This window comes from Castor canadensis, chromosome 17 (genome assembly GCF_047511655.1).
Source record: "Castor canadensis chromosome 17, mCasCan1.hap1v2, whole genome shotgun sequence".
Classification (NCBI taxonomy): Eukaryota; Metazoa; Chordata; class Mammalia; order Rodentia; family Castoridae; genus Castor; species Castor canadensis.
Window position 1 is genome coordinate 15,754,228 of NC_133402.1, and position 19,544 is coordinate 15,773,771.

Sequence of the window (19,544 nt, forward strand, 5' to 3'; positions counted from 1 at the left end):
GTCGCCGTAGCCAAGCCGGAAGCGCGGGTCGGCCCGTTCACTGTCCAGCTGGCAGTGGACACGGAGACCCGGGATGGCGGGGGTGGCGGGCGCGGGGGCTCTGGAGCCCCCGCTGTGCTCGGAGCAGTTCGGCTCCGGAGCCGCCCGGGGCTGCCGCGCCGCCGCGGACGGGAGCCTGCGGTGGGAGGCGGCGGGGCGGCGCGGGTGGCGGCTTCCGAGGATCTTCTCCGCGACCCCTGAGGGACGAGGAGGGGACGGCGACGGGGCTCCGGGGGCCGCCTTGCAGCCGCTCGCGGGTCTCCAGGCCGTGTTCCTGCCCCAGGGCTTCCCCGACAGCGTCAGCGCGGACTATCTGCCCTACCAGCTGTGGGACTCCGTGCAGGTCGGCCCGGCCACGGAGTGGGCTGCGTGTGGCTGGGGATCGGGGACAGCGAGGCCACCTCCCCTCCCCACGCACACGTGAGAAGGAGAGCTGGTGGCAGAACGCAGACCTCGGTGCTCCTGCGGCCGCCCTTCACTCCACCTCTTTTCTTCCCCACCAGGCCTTTGCTTCCAGCCTCTCGGGCTCCCTGGCCACGCATGCGGTCTTGCTAGGCTTGGGGGTGGGGAACGCGAAAGCCTCGGTGTCTGCTGCCACGGCCACCTGGCTGGTGAAAGGTGAGCTGGACCCTGCGGCTTGGCCTCTTACCCTCTCTCTGGCCTCTTTTTCCTCTCCAGCTCTGCGTGTGTAGGTAGCATATTGGAGTCAAGTCTTCCTCCGTACCTAGAATAATGTTTTGTGCTTGTCATTTTGCCCACAGCTGGAATACCTGCATTCTGGGCACCAGCCTAGCAGCAGCACTTGTCCCCTAGACAAACCGCATAGTCCTTAAGTCACCTAGATCCTGAGCCCCTAAGTCTTCCCTTTACTCCTAGTCTTTTTGTAAAGGATTGCATGAAAATGCAATTTACTGAGTAAAACTGCCAGCCACCCAGGATGGTAGAAGTTGGTTGGTTCCAGGAAAAAGAAAAAAGGATGTAAATGGTCCTGAGTAGGAGAAAGGAGGTTCTGGGGATGATGTAAAGTACTCTGCGTCCTCTGGGATACTACATGATACTATAATAGTGATTGTGTGTTGAGGGTGTTCAACTTTTTGAAAAATCACTAAGGAAACAAGTAAATATACAATTTGGTACCATGCTACTGTAGAGTGAAATAGAGAAGAAAAGGGAAACTTATTCCACATCAGGAGGGCCCATGGCTTTGTCCACTGGCCTTTAGTCTTTCACTACTATTGCCAGGAGGTATTTAAATAAGACCTAAGGGGAAGCCCATTCTCTACTAGCATCTGCCTGGCTCCATCTCTGGTGAACTGCCCTGGGTCTTTCTGAAATCAGGAGGCTTCTGATTACACCTTTACTGTAAAGACTGAGCACATTGTCCAGCAATGAATCACCTCTGGAAAGAAGCTTTCTCTTACAGTGCATGTTTAGTGGAGAAGTAGTATCTGTGGCTTGTTCTATGTCTCTTCTTTTAATGATAACAATAGTAGTTTTTGCTACCAGTGTCTGTTGTATGTCAGTCTTTCTATGTATTGATTCAGTCTTCAGAGCAGCTCTAAGACAGGTATTGCCATCATCCCCACTTTATAGATGAGAAAACTGCTGGGTAACACATACAGGAAGTGGTAGGCCTGGATATGGACCTAGGTGATTTAACTCCTGGCTCTACTTTCATGTAAACACACTGTGCTTAATTTGGATCTTTTCCCTTGCTCTCCTGTTAGCCAAGTTTGGGGAATGCAGTTAGAGTTCAGGTCAGTAGTTGATGTTTTTGTGTCATTACCAGAACCCCTACTATTATCACTAGCATGTTGCCTATATATGTCTTCAGCTCAGACAGGTTTTTAAGAAAAACTAAGACTACTTTAAGATATGAAAAAACATCCACTTGTTGTAGAACCTGTTACAGTGTTAAAAGAAAACTCTTCATTAAAAAGAATTTTTACAAGCTTGTTTCCATCAAAAACATTGGAAATGTGTATGCAGAATTTTAAAAAAACACCGTTTTATATGGCTCAAGTGATAGAGCACCTGCCTAGGAAAAGTAAGACCTTCAGTTTAAACCCTAATGCCTCAAAAAAAAGAGAAAAAAGCCTTTAAATTTTTTGATGTGATCATTTTCAGTTGCAGACCAGTAAGGGAATGATGTTAATTGTCATAACTAACAATAGTAATACTACTAGCAGTTAACATTTTGACAGCCTTCTGTAAGCCAGGAGTTTTGCCCACTTACACATGATATGTATCTTAATCCCTGCAGCCACTGATTGGATGGAGGATGCACACCTGATTGGGTATGAGTGTGCATCCAAAGGGAAGAAAAATGGAGTCTGGTCCGTGGGTTCCCCTTCAGCCACGTTCAGCATCACTAGTAGATCCAGTACAAGAATCTTAAATGGAGCAGTGAAAAGTTTGTTTAGAAAATAACATGCTTGAGCCAACCATGGTAGCCCATGACTATAATCTTAGCTACTTGGGAGACTGAGTTTGGGAGGATTGTGGCTCAGGATGAGGGCTGAAGGGAGAGAGGAGTTAGTGAGACCCTATAAACGGGCATGGTGGTGTGCTCCTATCATCCCAGCTATGAGAGGAAAGCAAATAAGAGGTTCGTGGTCAGTGAGACCCTGTTCAGAAAAATAACTAAAAGCAAAAACAGCTGGTGGCTGGGCGCTGATGGCTCACACCTGTAATCCTACCTACTCAGGAGGCAGAGGTCAGGAGGATCACGGTTCAAGGCCAGCCCAAACAAATAGTTCATGAGACTATCTCAAAAGTACCCAACACAAAAAAGGACTGGCAGAGTGGCTCAAGTAGTAGAGAGCCTGCCTAGCAAGCATGAGGCCCAGAGTTCAAACTTCAGTACCACCAAAAAAAAAAAAAAAAAAAAAAGCTGGTGGTATGGTTCAAGTGGTAGGGTGCCTGCCTACCAAGCACAAGGCCCTGAGTCTAAACCCCATTACCAAAAAAAAAAAAAAGAAAAATCACTTGAAGAGATTAGGTGAGTGATAGAAAAAAGGCTTGTAATGCCATTGATGACTATTGTGGATGGATTACTTCCAGGGCAGGCCAGATGGGAACTTGTTGTACACATGTTCTCTGAGTGAGTGTGGCAGTAAGGGAAATCAGGCCCACTGTTGCCCATGTCCTCAGAGTCTTCTAGAAAGTTAGAGATTTAATTTCTTGTGAAATGTTCCAGTTTTGTTCATCTATCTTCTCTGAGCTTTAGTTGCTTTGTCTGTAAGAAGAGGATGACCCCTCCCAAGTTTATGAGATGATTGTGAAAACTGAAAGGGGTAGGTATTTTGGGTGTCCATCAAAGTTCTTAGTAGTCTCCCTCAAATCCAGGTTGGCTAAACAATGCCAAAAACAGAGGCTCTGGCACTGAGTGACTGTATCTACTTTAAGTGGAGAATGGGTTTTGCCCACCTTACCACCTTTCTGTTTTGAGAAGCTCCCAGCTTACTTTTCTACAACCTAGTTTCCCTTCTCCTTTCATCTTCCACTTCAGGTCCATGCCCTCAAGCTCAAATTAGTTACAGGCTTCTGTCCATTCTGTCTGTCCTTTCTAGTACCCAACATAGGAGTCTCTCCCAGAGGTCTAGTTCTAAAACATTCCTTCATTGTGATCCCCCTGCTCAGATCAACTTAATGGGTGCTATCTCAGTATAAAGGATAGTCTGAATTGCTAAATATTTTCTGTAAAGGGCCATTGGATTTTTGCTGCTGTCTAATAAGCCACTGAGTGGATATACCAAAATTCATACATCCTCCTGACAGTGAACATTTGCATGATCCCAGTTTTTTACTGTTATTAACAGTGCTGCAAGAACATTTCTTATCTACATCTCACTGTATGTGGGTGGGTACATAGTTCCCTTGAGTACATACTGGGGAGCTTCTGACCCTGTCATACAACTGTGTCTATCCAGAAACTTCCATGACAGATTCAGCTCCTCTAAAAGCCATGTGACTTAGGGTGAATTAGCCAATTCAGTGCCAGGGTCCTCCAGGCCCTGAAGCTCCTGAGTCCCTCCCTTGTCCTTACCAGGGCCTTCTCTTTCCCAGATTCAACTGGCATGTTGGGCCGCATCGCCTTCACCTGGTGGAAGGGGTAAGTTTCTCTTCCCAATCAACCAAGTACTGGCAGTTTGCCCCAGTAGCAATAGTAATGATACTAATAACATCAGCCTTTCATTGTGATTGCCAAGGTTCACTGAGATAGTCTGTGCACAGACTATCTGTGCCTGGCACACACATGCTCAGTGAACCAACTATGTCCTACAAGCATTCTGTATTGTCTCTACTCTTTATAACAACCATATGGGGTAGGATTAAATGTGTACATTTTAAATATGTGAAACATAGTTAAAAGAAGAAAGTTGCTTGCCCAAGCCACACAACCTGTAATTAGTGAGATTGGATTTGAACCTGAAGCCTGTACTCTGTCCATGGTGTCAGGCAGGTACCTTTGACAGAACCTAGACCAGGAGCCCCCCTGTGTATAGTATGCCCCAACCATGAATGTTCCCTTTCCCTTTAGGAGATTGCAAATTAATGCTGCAAATTCTGAGCTGGTATGGGGGCTGCAGCATCTCCTGTTGGAATTTTAGTGAAGTGGCCTCCAGGTGTAGGGACAGATAAAGTGCCCATCCACTGTGTTACATAACAGAACATCCCAGGCCTGAATATTGGGGCCCAGTTCTTTCTCTTGTCCTTTCTTCCCGCCACTGTCATGTGAACCAGGGGAGTCTGGACTGGTTATCTATACCCTGCAGGGTTAGTAGTGCTTACCAATATGAAGTCAATGGACTTTTTGCTAGGTACCTTAGGGAAGCAGGAAGAAAAGGAGAAGGTAGAGGAATTCAGGAGTAGAGTAGCCTTCTTCAAAAGCAGCTAGAGGGTAGGGAGTAGCCACTACACAGTCAGGTTTTCCCTAGGTGAGTCATTGATTAGTAAGAGGGAAACACTGGGTGATCACTGAGGGTCCTCCCAGGCAGTAACATTTCAGAAAGCAGTGACAGGATATGTGGGCAGGTATGTTTTCCCTGGGCCCTTTGGACTTTACCATGGCCTAGCACTCCCCACACAACCCACAGCATGTGTTCTCCTTTAGTCTAAATTGCAATGACCTCTTGTCTCCAACAGGAGTAAACTGGACTGTAATGCAAAGCAATGGAGGTGAGGAGGCACTGGGACAGAGGGGAGGAGAGTCTTGTGAAGGTCTCTTGTCTCTGACCTCCAACCTCTGATTTTTCCCCAGGCTCTTTGCTGACATTCTCAACGATTTAGCCATGTTCCTCGAGATTATGGCTCCCATATTCCCAATCTGTTTCACTATGACCGTCAGTACAAGCAACCTGGCCAAGGTATCCACTTCTGGGACACCCCATGCCTGAGATCCTTGCCTTGGTGGTACTGTGTGGGCTCACCTGGGCCCCATACTCAAAACACTTCTTAAAGAGTAAGAAAATTCAGATGTTTCCATTCAGACCCAACCAGGTTCTGATCCTCCTCTAGCTAGACAGCCCCTAGTACTTCAGCCAGCCAGTCCCCAGCAGTTCTTAGAGCCACAGGACTGCTGAAGGAGTTCCAAGCTGAGAGGCGAAGCAGGGGAGGTCCAATGTCAACATTTGGGAACTGGCTTCCTATCTGTTTTTCATTCTTTCAGTAAGACATGTTTTGAATGCCTGTCACATGTTTTGACAGAATATAAGCCCTATCATCTTTGAAAGGAAGCCCATATGATAACATAAATACTTATGGAATAACAGCTACAAGTGTCCCAGACAAGAAAGAGTCAGGGAATGCAGAAGGCCTCCCCTGGGTCCTAAAGAGTGAATGTGAGGTACAGAGCAAGTGTTCTGGGCAAAAGAAACAGCACAGGTCAATGCCAAGAGGCAAGAAACAGATCTGAAGGTGAGGCAAGAAGTGCCAGTCAGGTGAATAGAAGCTCTTGCTCTACCAGGCAGCTTGTCCTCACCACTCTTTTAGGGTAGCTTCACCTAGATGAGAAAGCTGAAGCCCAGCAATATTCAGGAAAGAACCTAGCACATCCTCACCACAAAACCAAGTACCAAGAGCAGAGAAGCCTCAGTCAATGCAAGGCCCACTTCAAAGGCCATCTCCATTTGAAATGACTTTGGAGCACTGTTTCTTCACAAGGCACTACTGGTGTTTTAGGTACAACAGTTCTTTGAGTGAAGGACACTTAACTGGGCGTTTCATGCAATAAATGCTATAGTCACTCCATCCTCCACTCTATCCATATCTGCAGGTTGGGAAACCTCAGAAAACCACTGTGGTAGCTATGGACCAAGGGCTGTTAGAGTTGTGACTTCTGGCATGTTTCAAATTCTCCATTCAACTGCTTTTTGAGGCCTCTGTCTCTTCATCTTTCAAATATGCCAATAGAACAGGCTGTGAATTTTTCCCCTTAAAATCTCCCTTTTGAATTCCAGTCTCAGTGAACAGTACTCCATCCCCAGTTACATCAGCTTTCCACCATGCTGCCTCCTCCTCCTCCTCCTCCTCCTCCTCCTCCTCCTCCTCCTCCCCTCACCTGTCATCTCAGCTAAACCTTCTCCAGTTGTATGATTTTTTTTTTTCCTTCCTCCCTTCAATCCATTCCTTCCTCCATCTTCTGTTGCCTCCATTGCTGAAAAAGCATGGCTACTTCCTGGGTGTCTGTCAGTTTCCGTTATCCTCTCATCAGCCCTTCTCTGAACAGTCCAGTAATCCTTTAGCTGTGGACATCAAGTCAGGTCACTTCCCTGCCCAGGACCCTTTTAGGATGAAGACTTTGACAAGGCTGCACATGGACAGCTCCCTGCCAACCACTCCAGACTCATTCTGTACCACTTTCCTCTTGGCTTTGAGCAAACTAGTTCCTCCACCTATGTAATAACTTTGTTTGTTTGCTGTCTGTTGATCCATAAGTTTCATGAAAGCAGGGCATATTTCTGACTTGTATTTCAGCACCTTAACCTGTGGCTAGCATCTAAAAGAAGCTTGATAAATTTTGAGATAAACTGATCCTCATCAATGAGCTTTACCATCCTAAGATCTCAGAGGGAAAAATCAGGTTACCTGGGAGGACAGGACCACTGATACAAGCATAAAGATGGAAGCCAGACTGGTTCAGCAAGGGAGAGGATGCAGCCAAAGTAGGAGTTGGAGGGTGAAGTTCTGGGTTAAGAATGATCTTTGGGCCTCGACCTTGGGAAGGAAAGTGAGTTTCTTGGGGCCAGGTCCCATGATGATGGGCATGTTTTCTGCTGAAACAAGCAGGAGATGTGCATCGGGGGAGTGCAGAGTAAGAACAAGATACCGAAGACATCGTCCAGGGTTTTTGTGTGGGGTCACCTGTCTCCTGGTTTACTTAAGCTGGTAGGAGCCATTCATTTGGCTCACCCACAGAAGGGCTTGTGTTTCTGTAGCACATGACTGCTCTACCCTCACCCTCCCTCTCCACCCAGTGCATTGTGAGTGTGGCCGGTGGGGCCACTCGGGCTGCGCTGACCGTGCACCAGGCCCGGAGAAACAACGTGGCCGATGTGTCAGCCAAGGACAGCAGCCAGGTAAGCAGCCAGGGTCAGGAAACAGTGTTGGGGAAAGGTGAGGGGCAAGATCATGCCACAGTTTGAGGAGATGGAGAAAAGCACCTAAGTGTCCCTGAGAAGGGGTGGGTAGAAGACAGGTAGAGTAAGTGCTCCCTGCTGTGACTCGCTGTGCAGTCAGGTCTCACTGTATGGTCCTGGTGACAGGAAGTCCAAGCCGACGTCAGCCCCTGCCCACTGCATGAGTGGCTAAGAGTGAGCTATCACTCCTGGGGCCATAGCCCCACTCTAGAGGCTGGATGTCCAGATCACATAAGGGCCATGTATGAATGTGCTTGACAAGTCCAAAGGCACTTGACACCTGGAGTTGTAGGTGTCACTGGTCAGGGGCCTCCACTTGGCAATTTAACAGACCCTTCTGCCCAGCCCCTCCACCTCACCTGGAAGGGTGACAGGGATGCCCCTAAGACTGAATTCTACAGATAGTAGGTTCCCCCAGTCCCCTGTGCCAAGTGCTTATGTGAATTCCATCATTTAATGGTAACTATCTACAGATGAGGGAGGCCACAGAAGTTTGACATGGTTCTCTTTGACAGTGAAGCAATTTAGAAACCTCTGTCCTATCCAGTCCTGTTTTCCAGCTTTCTCATATTAATTTGCTCAGTAGTAGTAACACAGCTAGTATTTGTCAGGCATTAACTGCATACCAAGTATTTCCTTTATGTGAACTCATTAAGTCTTTACAGTGTTACTGTTAAGTATTCTTCATGGCTATTTTACAGATGGGGAAATACAGCATGGAGAGATCCTTGGGCAGGGGTATGGTTGAGCTAGTTCTTCCATGGTCTTTCCCAGCTCTGAGTCTGCAAGTTGTTAAAGTGGGAGAAATAAGAACAGTCAAGCCCTTCTCTTTAGGGTTCCTGGCTTCATGCCTGTTCTGTCACCTGCTCTCACTGCCCTGCCCCCCACCCCTGAGTTTTGGGTTCCAAGGCTCCAGGGCTTCCTCAGTGAGGCAGTAACGCATCTCAGAGGCAGCCTGGCCATGTGCTACCTCACAGCAGGCCCTGCCTTCTGCCGATGTGACTTTAGTGCAAATCCATAAATTACTGTCATCCCTCTGCTCCTGAGCTCCCAGGGCCTTTGATCCTCACTTTGATTTCCACAGTCCAATCATGCACTGGTGAAAGAGAGCTCTCAAGCCCTCTACCAGATCAGCTCTCCCTGCAGCCCCAGTGGCCAGAGACACCAATGCAGTCTCTTCCTCCCTCATGGTGAGTCAGGAGGAGGGGAAGAGATTTGGATCTGCATCCATTCATAGGGGATCTGTTCCTTTTCCTCCTAAGTGGTTCCTTGGTCCCTTTGCAAATTTGTTTGCCAGTTACTGCATACCAAGGAATTTGAGAGGGACCCACCCATTTCAACCGCATATGAAACTAGTTCCCCACACAGCAGGTAGTGCCTGAATGTGGTATTACTCAGGCAACTGTTGCAAAACATGTTCCAAGGGTGTCCTAAGGCATTGTTTCCACCTGGGCAGAGAAGGATATGTCATCTTTTAAATAGCAGCTCACTTGTCTGAAACACTAAAATTTACTTGGTACCTCCATCAGAGCCAGGGGGCCTGGGAGAGTCTGGAGTAGGAAAGAGTGTTGTGAACAGCACTCAGGGATATTCAGTCTGGCCTGAAAGGGAGCTTTCCAACTCCTGACCCCTCTGCCATTTCCAGGAGACACTGGTGAACTTGGCGGGGCTCCTGGTCAGCCTCTTGCTGCTTCCTCTGATATCAGATTGCCCTAGGTAAGCCTAGGAGCGAGGCTGGGGAGGAGATGCCTAGCTGGGCCTCTGTCCCCGTTGGCTACCTCACTTTCTTGTCCCAGCCTCAGCCTTGGATGTTTCTTCCTCCTCACTGCCCTTCACATTTATGCCAACTACCGGGCAGTCCGTGCCCTAGTCATGGAGACTTTGAATGAAAGCCGACTCCAACTGGTCCTGAAGCACTTCCTTCAGAGGGGAGAGGTACTTGACCCAGCTTCAGCCAATCAGATGGAGCCACTGTGGACAGGTGAACCAGCCCCTTGGTCTCCTGTCCTGTGTATCCCAGGCTTTCCCCATGCCTGGGCCTCCTGACTCCAGCTTCTTACAGGTTTCTGGCCATCTCTGTCTTTGTCTCTGGGGGTCCCCTTACACCGTTTGATCTCCAGGTGAGTGGCCAGTATCTCCTACTCCTTACTGCTGCCTCTCACACTGGCCTCCCCTGACCAGGTCCCGCCTCCCTATTCTAGGTGCAGACTTGGGGGTCAGCATAATTGCTTGAGGGCAGCAGGGCATATAACGTAAAGCAGATGTGAGGTATTTGTTGGATGAAGGAAGGGTGGTAGATGAGGGAGTGAATGGCTACATACATACTGCAGGTAATAGCTAAGAAATAGATGGGAAGTGAACAGAGGGGGATGACATGTAGACAACTTGGCCAGGTGGTACTCTTGCCTTGCTTCCCTGCTCCACCATACTCTTCTCTCCACCAGTGTCTCTGAGCTGCAGCAGATGGTAGAGGGGCACCAGGAGCCCTACCTCCTTCACTGGAACCAGAAGCGAAGTGAGTATCAACATTCTTCCAGCCTGAGACTCACCCTTCTGGGGCCCTTCAGCTTCAGGGCCCAAGCCCTGGACAGTTTGAAGGCTGCCTAGTCCAGGAAGGTGCTGTAGACTAAACTTCATGTCCCAGTGAAATTCACTTTACCTCTCTTACAGTAGCTGCCTTATTTTCTGTAGTGTTTTTCTGAAGATCAAATAGGGTGATTGTGTAAAAGCACCCCGTACATTGTAACACCTTCAAATAAAATTGTGACCTTGGCTGTCCCTGCGACCCACTCTTCTCTCCCATCCTTAGTCACCTCTTGGGAAAACAAGTCCTTGCAATTGCTAGTTGTGGGTGATGTGTTAAAAGTCTTTAATTCTTATTAGCCAAAGCCCACCCTAGTGAGCTGCTGTGACATCATATTTGGATATTGAGCATATAATTTAGCCAGCGCAATGGGAAGCAACAGGGGATGAAGGTGAAAAAGAGAAGTGAGGAAAGGGCCTTCCATGCCTGGCAAAGGTCTCTGGGCACAGACAGGTAAAGCAGAGTGATAGGGTTGAGAGTGTTTAAGAAATGACTCTTCCCTGATGCACATCTATCCCTGGTTCTCTCCAGACCAGGTACAAGTGGTTCTGAGCCAGATGGCAGGCCCTGAGACTGTCCTTAGGGCTGCCACACACGGGCTTGTGCTTGGAGCCCTGCAAGAAGATGGACCCCTTCCAGGAGAGCTAGAGGAACTGAGGAGCCGGATGCAGGCAGGTGAGAGCCTCGTGTCTATACTGTGGGTGGCATGGAGTGCGGTGGAAAGAATGAACATATCTGTCCTGCTAAGGACCACACAGAGGGCACACAGGCTCTGTACCCACCCCAGGTCCTGAGAGAGATGGCTGGGTCGTCATCAGGAAGTTACACCAAGTGCTGGACAGGATGTTCCCAGAGTTCTTAAAAGGTAACATCGGCCTGTGACTTCATGGCCTCTGCTTTCAGCCCTGGGGCTTTGCTTATCCTTACTCCATACTTTCACCTGGGAGATAAGAGACCTGGCTTCTCTGTGTGACCTTAAGTCAGGGACTGGTTTCCCTGTCCATAGGTTGGGGAGGTTAGGATGATATCTGACGTGTGTTCCTGATAATGGTCTGGCATTTAGGAATTGGGGGAGGGGCTGGGCTCACACACTGGAGATGACCTTCTATGTAGCATTCCTCTATCCTGCTCCATTTCCGTTGCAAACTTTGAATTCTGGCTACTACCAGATGAGGTTTCAGCTTCAGTTTATGCCAGAGATTACCCAGAAGAGGAGCCCAAACAGTGCACAAAGCCATGCCCAGCCTGTTCCTCTCTTTTTCCCCACCCATTTGGGTCAGCCCAGAGTCTCTTCCCCAGGATTACCAGCATCACCTCATGGCCTTTCTGTAGGACTGCAGACCGCAGGCTGGAAGACTGAGAAGCACCAGTTAGAAGTGGATGAGTGGAGGGCTACGTGGCTCCCAACTCCAGAAAAGAAGATTTTGTGAGCAGCCACGTATTGGCCCAGGGCTCAGGACAGGAGCTGGGAGCAAGGATCAAGCTACAGCATGTGTGGGAAGGCACCTTTATTTTTGCTCAAGCAAACTGCTATGGCCAGCTGACCATTCGCCTTGTGGGAAGAAACTGCCCATCAGATGGACTAGACCCCACCCCTCTTGCCCTTCTCCTTTTCTGGGAACCACTGCAGGCTCCCCACCTCCACTTTCTATGAGGCTGAGCTCTATCGTGATTGTAGCTCATGGCGTCTAGCACATTTGACCCTATGCATAAAAGCCCCAGAGGAACACGGCCACAATCATCATGAGCAGGGCATTGAGGTTGACCACACGGGTCCACCTGGGGTCCTCACTGATGTCCTCCAGCCGCCTGGCTGCTTCAGTAGCCTCAGTAGGGGGTGGAGGGCTACCTGCCCGACCGCTGTTCATTCCACAGAACCAGAGCAGGCACCGGTAGAAGGGGCCTGGGTCTGCAGACTGAGACTCTGGGAGAAACGGAGGGCTGCAGTTAGTCTGTAGGAGTGGGCTCCCGGTCTCCTCAAGGCACTCCTTGGGCAGTACCTTACCTTCCATCTCTACTATATGCTCCAGGCACCCATTCTGTACAGGGGGAGAGGCTGGGCCTTCCAGCTCATCAGCATCCAGGTCCTCCCGTTCCTCCTTGCTGTGTCGGAGACTAAAAACCAGGCGGTGGAGCTGGAAGGTGTGGGAACAGGGACCATGTGGGAGTTCTGCTATCTCACCCTACATCATTAGGTCCCTAGTCTAAATTGCCACACCAGCCCTACTGCTGCCCTCCCCAGCCTCCCTCTGTCTAGTCTGCACATTCAGCCAGGCTCTGCTCACTCAGACTCCACCTGCCTTAGCCACCTTTGCCCTTGGGCTGTACCGAAAGCACCTCAGCTGGGTGTCTAAAGCCACTGGCCCTCCTCACCCCTGCTTCACCCCAGGGGTCCTGTCTATACCCAGAACTGTGCTACTTGAGACTGGTCTCACACTCCTGCTCTCAGTGTTCCTTCTTATGGGCATTCACTTGGTTTCCTCATGCTGCTGTGGAGTCCTGCCAGCCTTCCAGGCCTACCCCTTTTTTCTTGCCGCCCTGTCATCTCTGCATCAGCACAAGACCAGACCCTTTTGTGAGTTTTCAAGATGATACTCTGTCCTCGTAGCCACCAATCATATTCTGTGTTTTGAGTTCCAAAGGCCATGCCAACCCTCCAAACTATTCAGTCCACCTCCCCCTAAACTACTTCAAACAAATATCATTTAAATAAAAGACTGGCTTGCTCTGCAAATGCAACCTCAAACTGGACCCCTAGCCTGCTCCCACCAACCCTCAGTATAGAAATGTGGGTCACCCTTACTGGGTGTTCCTTGCAGACAGGCACAGATGGTTCATGCAGCTCATGCAGTTACGTGTTTGGTCACCCAGTCTGCCCAGAAGACAACACTTACGTGCTTTTGTGGGATGGGTGCAGTGCACAAGGAGACTATAAGAGTGAGGAGGCCGGAGCACATGAAGAGCACAATGGCAAAATAGAGGTAGTGCACCCGGCAGAGGAACGCAGGGCATGCTGAGGGTCGCACACAGCTGCCAGAGCCAAAGGAGAACTCAGGAATAAGGCGTGCTAGGCCCATCAGCAGGCCCCCAACCAGTCCCCAGAAGGCGCCCTGCGGGGGAAGCAGTGTTAAAGCCTGCCCAGAATGTCAGAGCCCTGCCCCAGGCTCACAAGCACACACCAGCTCACCTTCTCGTTAACTCGGGGCACGAAGAGTGCAAGCACAAAGACCGCAGACACTGGTGGTGCCAGGTAGCTGGAAACTGACTGGATGTAATCAAAGAGCTGCCCACCCTGTGCTGCCTGCACTACTGGTAGCCAGGCCACCGATACTGCCACAATGAACACCACCCAGAGCCTGCAGTTGGGAGGTCATCAGGTTTTACCAGGACCCTCCCCTCCCCATAACCCTGCAGGTGCCCCATGCCCCAACCCAGATTGTGGGGCAGGAGGTGGGGGACCTAGTCCTTGCCTTCCAACTAGCAGCAGCTCCCCATCACTTGCGCAAGGCCGCAGGCGGGTGTAGATGTCCATGGTGAAAAGTGTGCTGCTGCTGTTGAAGATGGAGGCCAGTGAGGACATGAGTGCAGCCAGCATTACAGCCAGCATGAGTCCACGCAGACCTGTGGCCAATGGGAGCTGTGAGGCAGGGCCACCAGAGTGGGCCAGACAGGTGAGGTTTGGCAAGGGCTGACTCCCTTCTGTTGGCAGCTCCCCAGAGTCTGCCCTCACCATTGGGCATGAGCTTCACCACCAGCCTTGGGTAGGCAATGTTGGAGCAGCCCACCTCGGTGCCGCACACCTGCTTACACACCTCCGGCACCACACATGCCACTTCATCTGTGAGAAGAGGGGGAGGGGTTGGCTAGACAGGGTCTGTGAACCAGGACCGCTGAATCCTAGTGGGAACTGGGAATCACAGCAGGGGAGAGAGATGACACACACACCCCGGAGGGGCGAGTTTTAGGAGAGAACAAGAGATGGAGTGGGATCGCAGACGTTACCCGGGTAAAGGATACGGCTGATCATGCCCGGCATGACCATGAGGAACATGGGCGTCAACTTCAGGTAGCCGCATAAGATGCAGCCCGCCTTGATGTGGGTCAGGTTCTTTCCGGCCAGGCAGCGCTGCACTATGACCTATGATGGGGGCAGGGGGAAGAGACAAGTACCGCGAGCCATCCCCTGCCCATTCAGGCCTGACAGTTCCTGTATCCCCACTCCACTTGGTGCCCTGCCTCTGGCGCTTCAGTGCGCCTCAAGTTTCCATTCTCACACCCTGCTGCAGGGCTCTGGTTCTACCCTAGCCATGTTTCCGCCCCCTTGGACTGTGCTTTCAACCTTGTTGGGAAGGTTGGGTCCAGCCGCCACCCATTTCAGCTTCGTCCCCCGACCAATCCCTGGCTGCACACCTGGTCGCTGCACCAATACCAGCCCGAGACTATGGTAAGCCCCAGGATCAGTGCGGGCCACGGCAGGTCCCCTGTCACAGGGTCCCTGAACAGGTGATAGGAGTCAGGCCTCGGTCGATAGCAGGAGCTGGATATGTTGCCCACGGCTGGATCCTCCGACACCGTCAGCGAAGTCACTGCTCCCAGGTATTTGTTGAAGAGTCCCGAGTACCCGCCCACCTCGTGGAAAGCTGTGCGAGCAAGGTCGTCAAGGGACCCAGCACCCGTGCTAAGGTCCTTAGGACCCACGTACCAGAGACGTGCGATGTCCCTGCCCCTGGGTCGAGGAGCTGTGGTTGCAGACCTCCGCGCCCCAACCCCATTGGCTGAGCCCCTTACCATAACCCGTGAGGATAAAGGCCCCCGCAAGAATAACGAAGGTCTGCACCATGTCCGTGTACATCAGCGCTGCTAGCCCTCCTGCAACAGGACTGAGTCAGTTGGGAGAGCCTGGCTCTTGATCTCCAGCACATATGGTGTCTTTCTAAGAATTTGAAAAGTACCCTTCCAGGAGGACAGATTTTAAAATGATGGCCCATTCTGCTCATGGCCAGGGCACCAGCAAACAGAGCTTGGGAAGCAAAGTGTAGATAGGTTTTAGGTTCCACTGATGCCTAAAGCTCCCAAAACCGTTCCAGGGGGGACCCCTCCCTAGCCCCACCGCCAGTCTGTGCTAGGACCACCTGTTACAGTGTAAATCATGGTGATCCCCAGGAGTGCGATGACAGAAGCATAGATATTCCAGCCCAGAGCCTGCTGAATGAATACCGCTCCGGAGAACATGTCCACCTGGTGGGGGCGGGGTGGAGGGAAGCAAGCTCACAGGTCAGGATCCAAGGGCAAAGGCAGTGACCCAGGTTCTCCTCCTGCCCAGGCAACAATCCTACGTGGCCACCTCTCATTTTGCAACAGTCTGGCCTTCTCAGGTCTCACCCAGTGTCCACAGCCCCGGAGACCTATTCCTTCTAGGCCCATGCCTCCATCGTGATTCTTGGGTTTCTCCTCGGTCCTGCACCCTCCACAGCTCTATGAAGACCTCCACTAAGCAGGGCCCCGCCCTTCTAGGAGGCAGTCCCGACAGCCGCGCATGCGCACCGATATCTTGGTGAAGATGTACAGGAAAAGCGAGAGCAAAGACAGGTAGAGGCGTATACGATGACCGCCAAAGCGTTTGCGCAGGTACTGTGGCATGGTAATGACACCCGCAGTCAGGTACACAGGCGCGAAGAGCCAGCCGAGTAGCAGCACCACAAACAGAGCCTGTGGACACACTGTGATAGCTGACTCCATATCTGCATCCCGTCATCAGCCTGTCTGCCCTGAAGGATCTGAGACACCTCGTTCCGAACGTGCTACACTAGAGCAAGTGGTCCTGGGGAGGTTCACAGCCAGGGCTCAAGGGACAACTGCAAAAGATAAGCCTGGGTCCTGGGCATTAAGGAACAGAATCTTGACATCTTCCTGGGCCCTTAACTGGGGCCTTTCCAGGCCATCATCCCCAGTTCCTGGCCATTCCCTCCCAAGAGGTCCCTATCTCCCCTCTCCCTCCCACACACATGCCTTCTTTGCAGATGAACACTAGCACATGCCCTTCAGACTGACCTCAGTATCTGCCAGGCAGGGCTGTCTCCCTTCTCTCCTCAACCTACCCAAACCTTTTGTCCCTCAAGGCTCAACTCAGAGACCTCCTCTCCCAGGAAGCCCTGAGCTCAAAGCCCTGCCTTCCCAACACTCCAACTTGAACCTCAGTTCCAGAATTTTGTATCCTCTTCAGCTTCTACAAAGGACCATAATTTGGCCTAGAGATGCTCACAGACCACAGTTTCAAAATAGGTGTTTCTCCATTATGGAGCTCTTTCCCCATGTCACAGAGAAGTGCATAAATGCCCACAGAGGACATCAGCTGGTGCCAGCTCAAACACCAAGTCAGATGCAGGACCCCTTCCTTGAAAGTGGGCATCTCCCTGCCTCCGAACTGGGCATGTGACTCTCGCTTCCAACCCAGCCTCACCCCACAATTGGGACATTCCAACTCCAAATTTTCTACCCTCCCTGCCAGGAGCTTCCCCAAGGTGTGACCCTCCCAGAAGTTCCCACCAGGGTGGGGTGGTTATGGGAAAAGGAGGCCTCACATTCCACTCAAATCCAGCCACAGCCAAACCATTTGCAGCACCAGTCCCTGCCAGGCCCACAAAGTGGCCACTGCCGATGTTGCTGGCAAAGAGAGAGGCTCCGACCTGGGTGACCAGAGGTAGGAGTAAGCCAGCTGCTCCTCTAGAGCCCCTCCCATCCCATGGCCCAGCCCCTCTCACCGGCCACCACACCATGCTTCGTCCTGCCAGGAAGTAGCCACCAACTGTGCCTCTGTTGGTTCTACACATAGACTGGGAAGAAAAGTAGGGAGAGACCTGGGTTCAGGGCACATCTTTGGATTTCATTAGCCAACTCAATGCATTCCTCAGCCTTGATTTAGGCTGCAGATTAACCAGCAGTCGACACCCCTGTTTGTCTATACCCTACCACCAACTTCTCTCCCCAGGTATCTGGAGTGACCCAGGCCCTCATCCTCATATCCAGCTACTCAGGCCCAAGAATGTTTGGACTCTGGGGCCTGGGATATGTCCTTGGATGGGGAACAGAAACTTCGTTTAGAATGCTGAGCTTAATGAAAATCCACTGACCCCCTTAATCACAACCTAAATATAGAAAGCAAGGAATTAATGTCACCTGGGCCTCCCTGAAGTCCTCAAAGGATTCGCTTGCCTTCTCAGCCCTGGGTTTCTCCCTCAAAGACCCAGGCATCTTTTCCCCCACGCTCTCTGGGGTCTCACAAAGACTTTTCCCCAAGCCCCAGACACCCAGCCCCTAGCAAAATCCTGTCAAACTCACCCACAAGCCAACTCCAATGACCAGCAGGAAATAGGCAGCAATGACCAAGATGTCAGCAGTATTATCAATCAAGACTTTTTGTTCCCCCAGCCCTGATTCAGAGCCTGCCTTGGTGTGTTCCTCCATTCTGCCCACAATCTGCCCCTCAAGAAGACTGGTCCCTGGATTCCCCCAGGACGGAGATTAATGGTTACCTCAGGGGCAGTGAGCCGACAAGTCCCCCAGGTTCCATCTCCCTTCCCCAGCTTTATTTAGCTGAATCAGGTTATATCAAGGCCGAAGGCTTGTCCTGGGGTGCTGGGCCCATTCAAGTTCAAGAGTGCTCCTTTATAGGCCTTAGTCTTCACCCCCTCCCCAGTGTCCCAGGCTCAAAGTCACCTCTTTCACTTCCTAAAAATGTATCCCCTTCAGCCTGGACATAGGGATCTTTGGCTGAGGCAGCCAGAAGGCTCTGTTAAATCAGAGATCATTATTTGACACTAAGTATAACAGTATCGCAGTATCGACCCCATGCTCAGAAATCCTCCACAGCTCCTCCATGACACTCAAGAGGCAACACAGCCTGATTTTCCAGGCCTGCCATGCCCTGGCTCCTGCCCACCTACCCACTGCTTCCCTGTGCCAAACCTGAAGTAGATTCACATTTCCCTTACCACTTTCCTGCACAACCCAGCCCAAGTGCCTGCTTCTTTTAATTTTTATTTTATTCATATGTGCATACAATGTTTGGGTCATTCCTGCCCCCCTTACCCCCCGCCCTCTCTCTTGCCCCCCCTCCCTCCCTTACCCCCCTTACTCCTCGCTACCCAGCAGAAACTATTCTGTCCTTATCTCTAATTTTGTTGTAGAGAGAGTATAAGCAATAATAGGAAGGACAGAGGGTTTTTGCTAGTTGAGATAAGGATAGCTATACAGGGAGTTGACATGCATTGGTTTCCTGTACATGTAAGTTACCTTCTAGGTTAATTCTTCTCAAACTAACCTTTTCTCTAGTTCCTGGTCCCCTTCTCTTATTGGCCTCAGTTGCTTTAAACTATCTACTTTAGTTTCTCTGCGTTGAGGGCAACAAATGCTATCTTGTTTTTTGGGTGTCTTACCTATCCTCATACCTTCCTTGTGTACTCTCGCTTTATCATGTGATCAAAGTCCAATCCCCTTGTTGTGTTTGCCCTTGATCTAATGTCTGCATGTGAGGGAGAACATACAATTTTTGGTCTTTTGGGCCAGGCTAACCTCACTCAGAATGATGTTCTCCAGTTCCATCCATTTACCTGTGAATGATAACTTTCATTCTTCTTCATGGCTGCATAAAATTCCATTGTGTATAAATACCACATTTTCTTTTTTTTTTTGTGGATACACATGATTATGTTTATTTTATTTTTTTTTAATTTTATTATTTATATGTGCATACAAGGCTTGGGTCATTTCTCCCCCGGCCCCCACCCCCTCCCTTACCACCCACTCCGCCCCCTCCCTCTCCCCCCACCCCCTCAATACCCAACAGAAACTATTTTGCCCTTATCTCTAATTTTGTTGAAGAGAGAGTATAAGCAATAATAGGAAGGAACAAGGGTTTTTGCTGGTTGAGATAAGGTAGCTTTACAGGGCATTGACTCACATTGATTTCCTGTGCGTGTGTGTTACCTTCTAGGTTAATTCTTTTTGATCTAACCTTTTCTCTAGTTCCTGGTCCCCTTTTCCTATTGGCCTCAGTTGCTTTTAAGGTATCTGCTTTAGTTTCTCTATGTTAAGGGCAACAAATGCTAGCTAGTTTTTTAGGTGTCTTACCTATCCTCACCCCTCCCATGTGTGCTCTCGCTTTTATCATGTGCTCAAAGTCCAATCCCCTTGTTGTGTTTGCCCTTGATCTAATGTCCACATATGAGGGAGAACATACGATTTTTGGTCTTTTGGGCTAGGCTAACCTCACTCAGAATGAT

General features: G+C 50.4%; 2 protein-coding genes across 4 annotated transcripts; one reads left to right on the top strand and one right to left on the bottom strand.

Annotated features, from left to right (window-relative positions):
- The first annotated feature begins 12 nt into the window (after positions 1 to 12).
- Rusf1 (RUS family member 1) lies at positions 13 to 13,009 on the top strand. Of its 2 annotated transcripts, XM_020158636.2 has the most exons (13): positions 13 to 382; positions 543 to 657; positions 4,108 to 4,153; positions 5,188 to 5,220; positions 5,303 to 5,408; positions 7,518 to 7,619; positions 9,325 to 9,395; positions 9,476 to 9,660; positions 9,742 to 9,799; positions 10,124 to 10,194; positions 10,795 to 10,938; positions 11,051 to 11,128; positions 11,596 to 13,009. In XM_020158636.2, the coding sequence occupies exons 1-13, from the start codon at positions 74 to 76 to the stop codon at positions 11,691 to 11,693; spliced, it is 1,416 nt and encodes a 471-aa protein (XP_020014225.1). In that variant the 5' UTR covers positions 13 to 73; the 3' UTR covers positions 11,694 to 13,009. The 2 variants fall into 2 exon arrangements, with proteins under 2 accessions (XP_020014225.1, XP_073916152.1); XM_074060051.1 differs by lacking the exon at positions 13 to 382 and having other exon boundaries at positions 561 to 657; positions 4,091 to 4,153.
- Positions 11,757 to 17,775, bottom strand: Slc5a2 (solute carrier family 5 member 2). 2 transcript variants are annotated; one of them, XM_074060050.1, is made up of 14 exons: positions 17,602 to 17,774; positions 17,025 to 17,096; positions 16,845 to 16,949; positions 15,808 to 15,972; positions 15,396 to 15,501; positions 15,052 to 15,132; positions 14,674 to 14,903; positions 14,266 to 14,401; positions 13,994 to 14,101; positions 13,734 to 13,884; positions 13,451 to 13,619; positions 13,158 to 13,373; positions 12,269 to 12,398; positions 11,757 to 12,187 (listed from the first exon to the last, which is right to left on the bottom strand). In XM_074060050.1, the coding sequence occupies exons 1-14, from the start codon at positions 17,725 to 17,727 to the stop codon at positions 11,967 to 11,969; spliced, it is 2,016 nt and encodes a 671-aa protein (XP_073916151.1). In that variant the 5' UTR covers positions 17,728 to 17,774; the 3' UTR covers positions 11,757 to 11,966. The 2 variants fall into 2 exon arrangements, with proteins under 2 accessions (XP_073916151.1, XP_020014224.2); XM_020158635.2 differs by having other exon boundaries at positions 11,757 to 12,398; positions 17,602 to 17,775.
- Between the last annotated feature and the right edge of the window lie 1,769 nt (positions 17,776 to 19,544).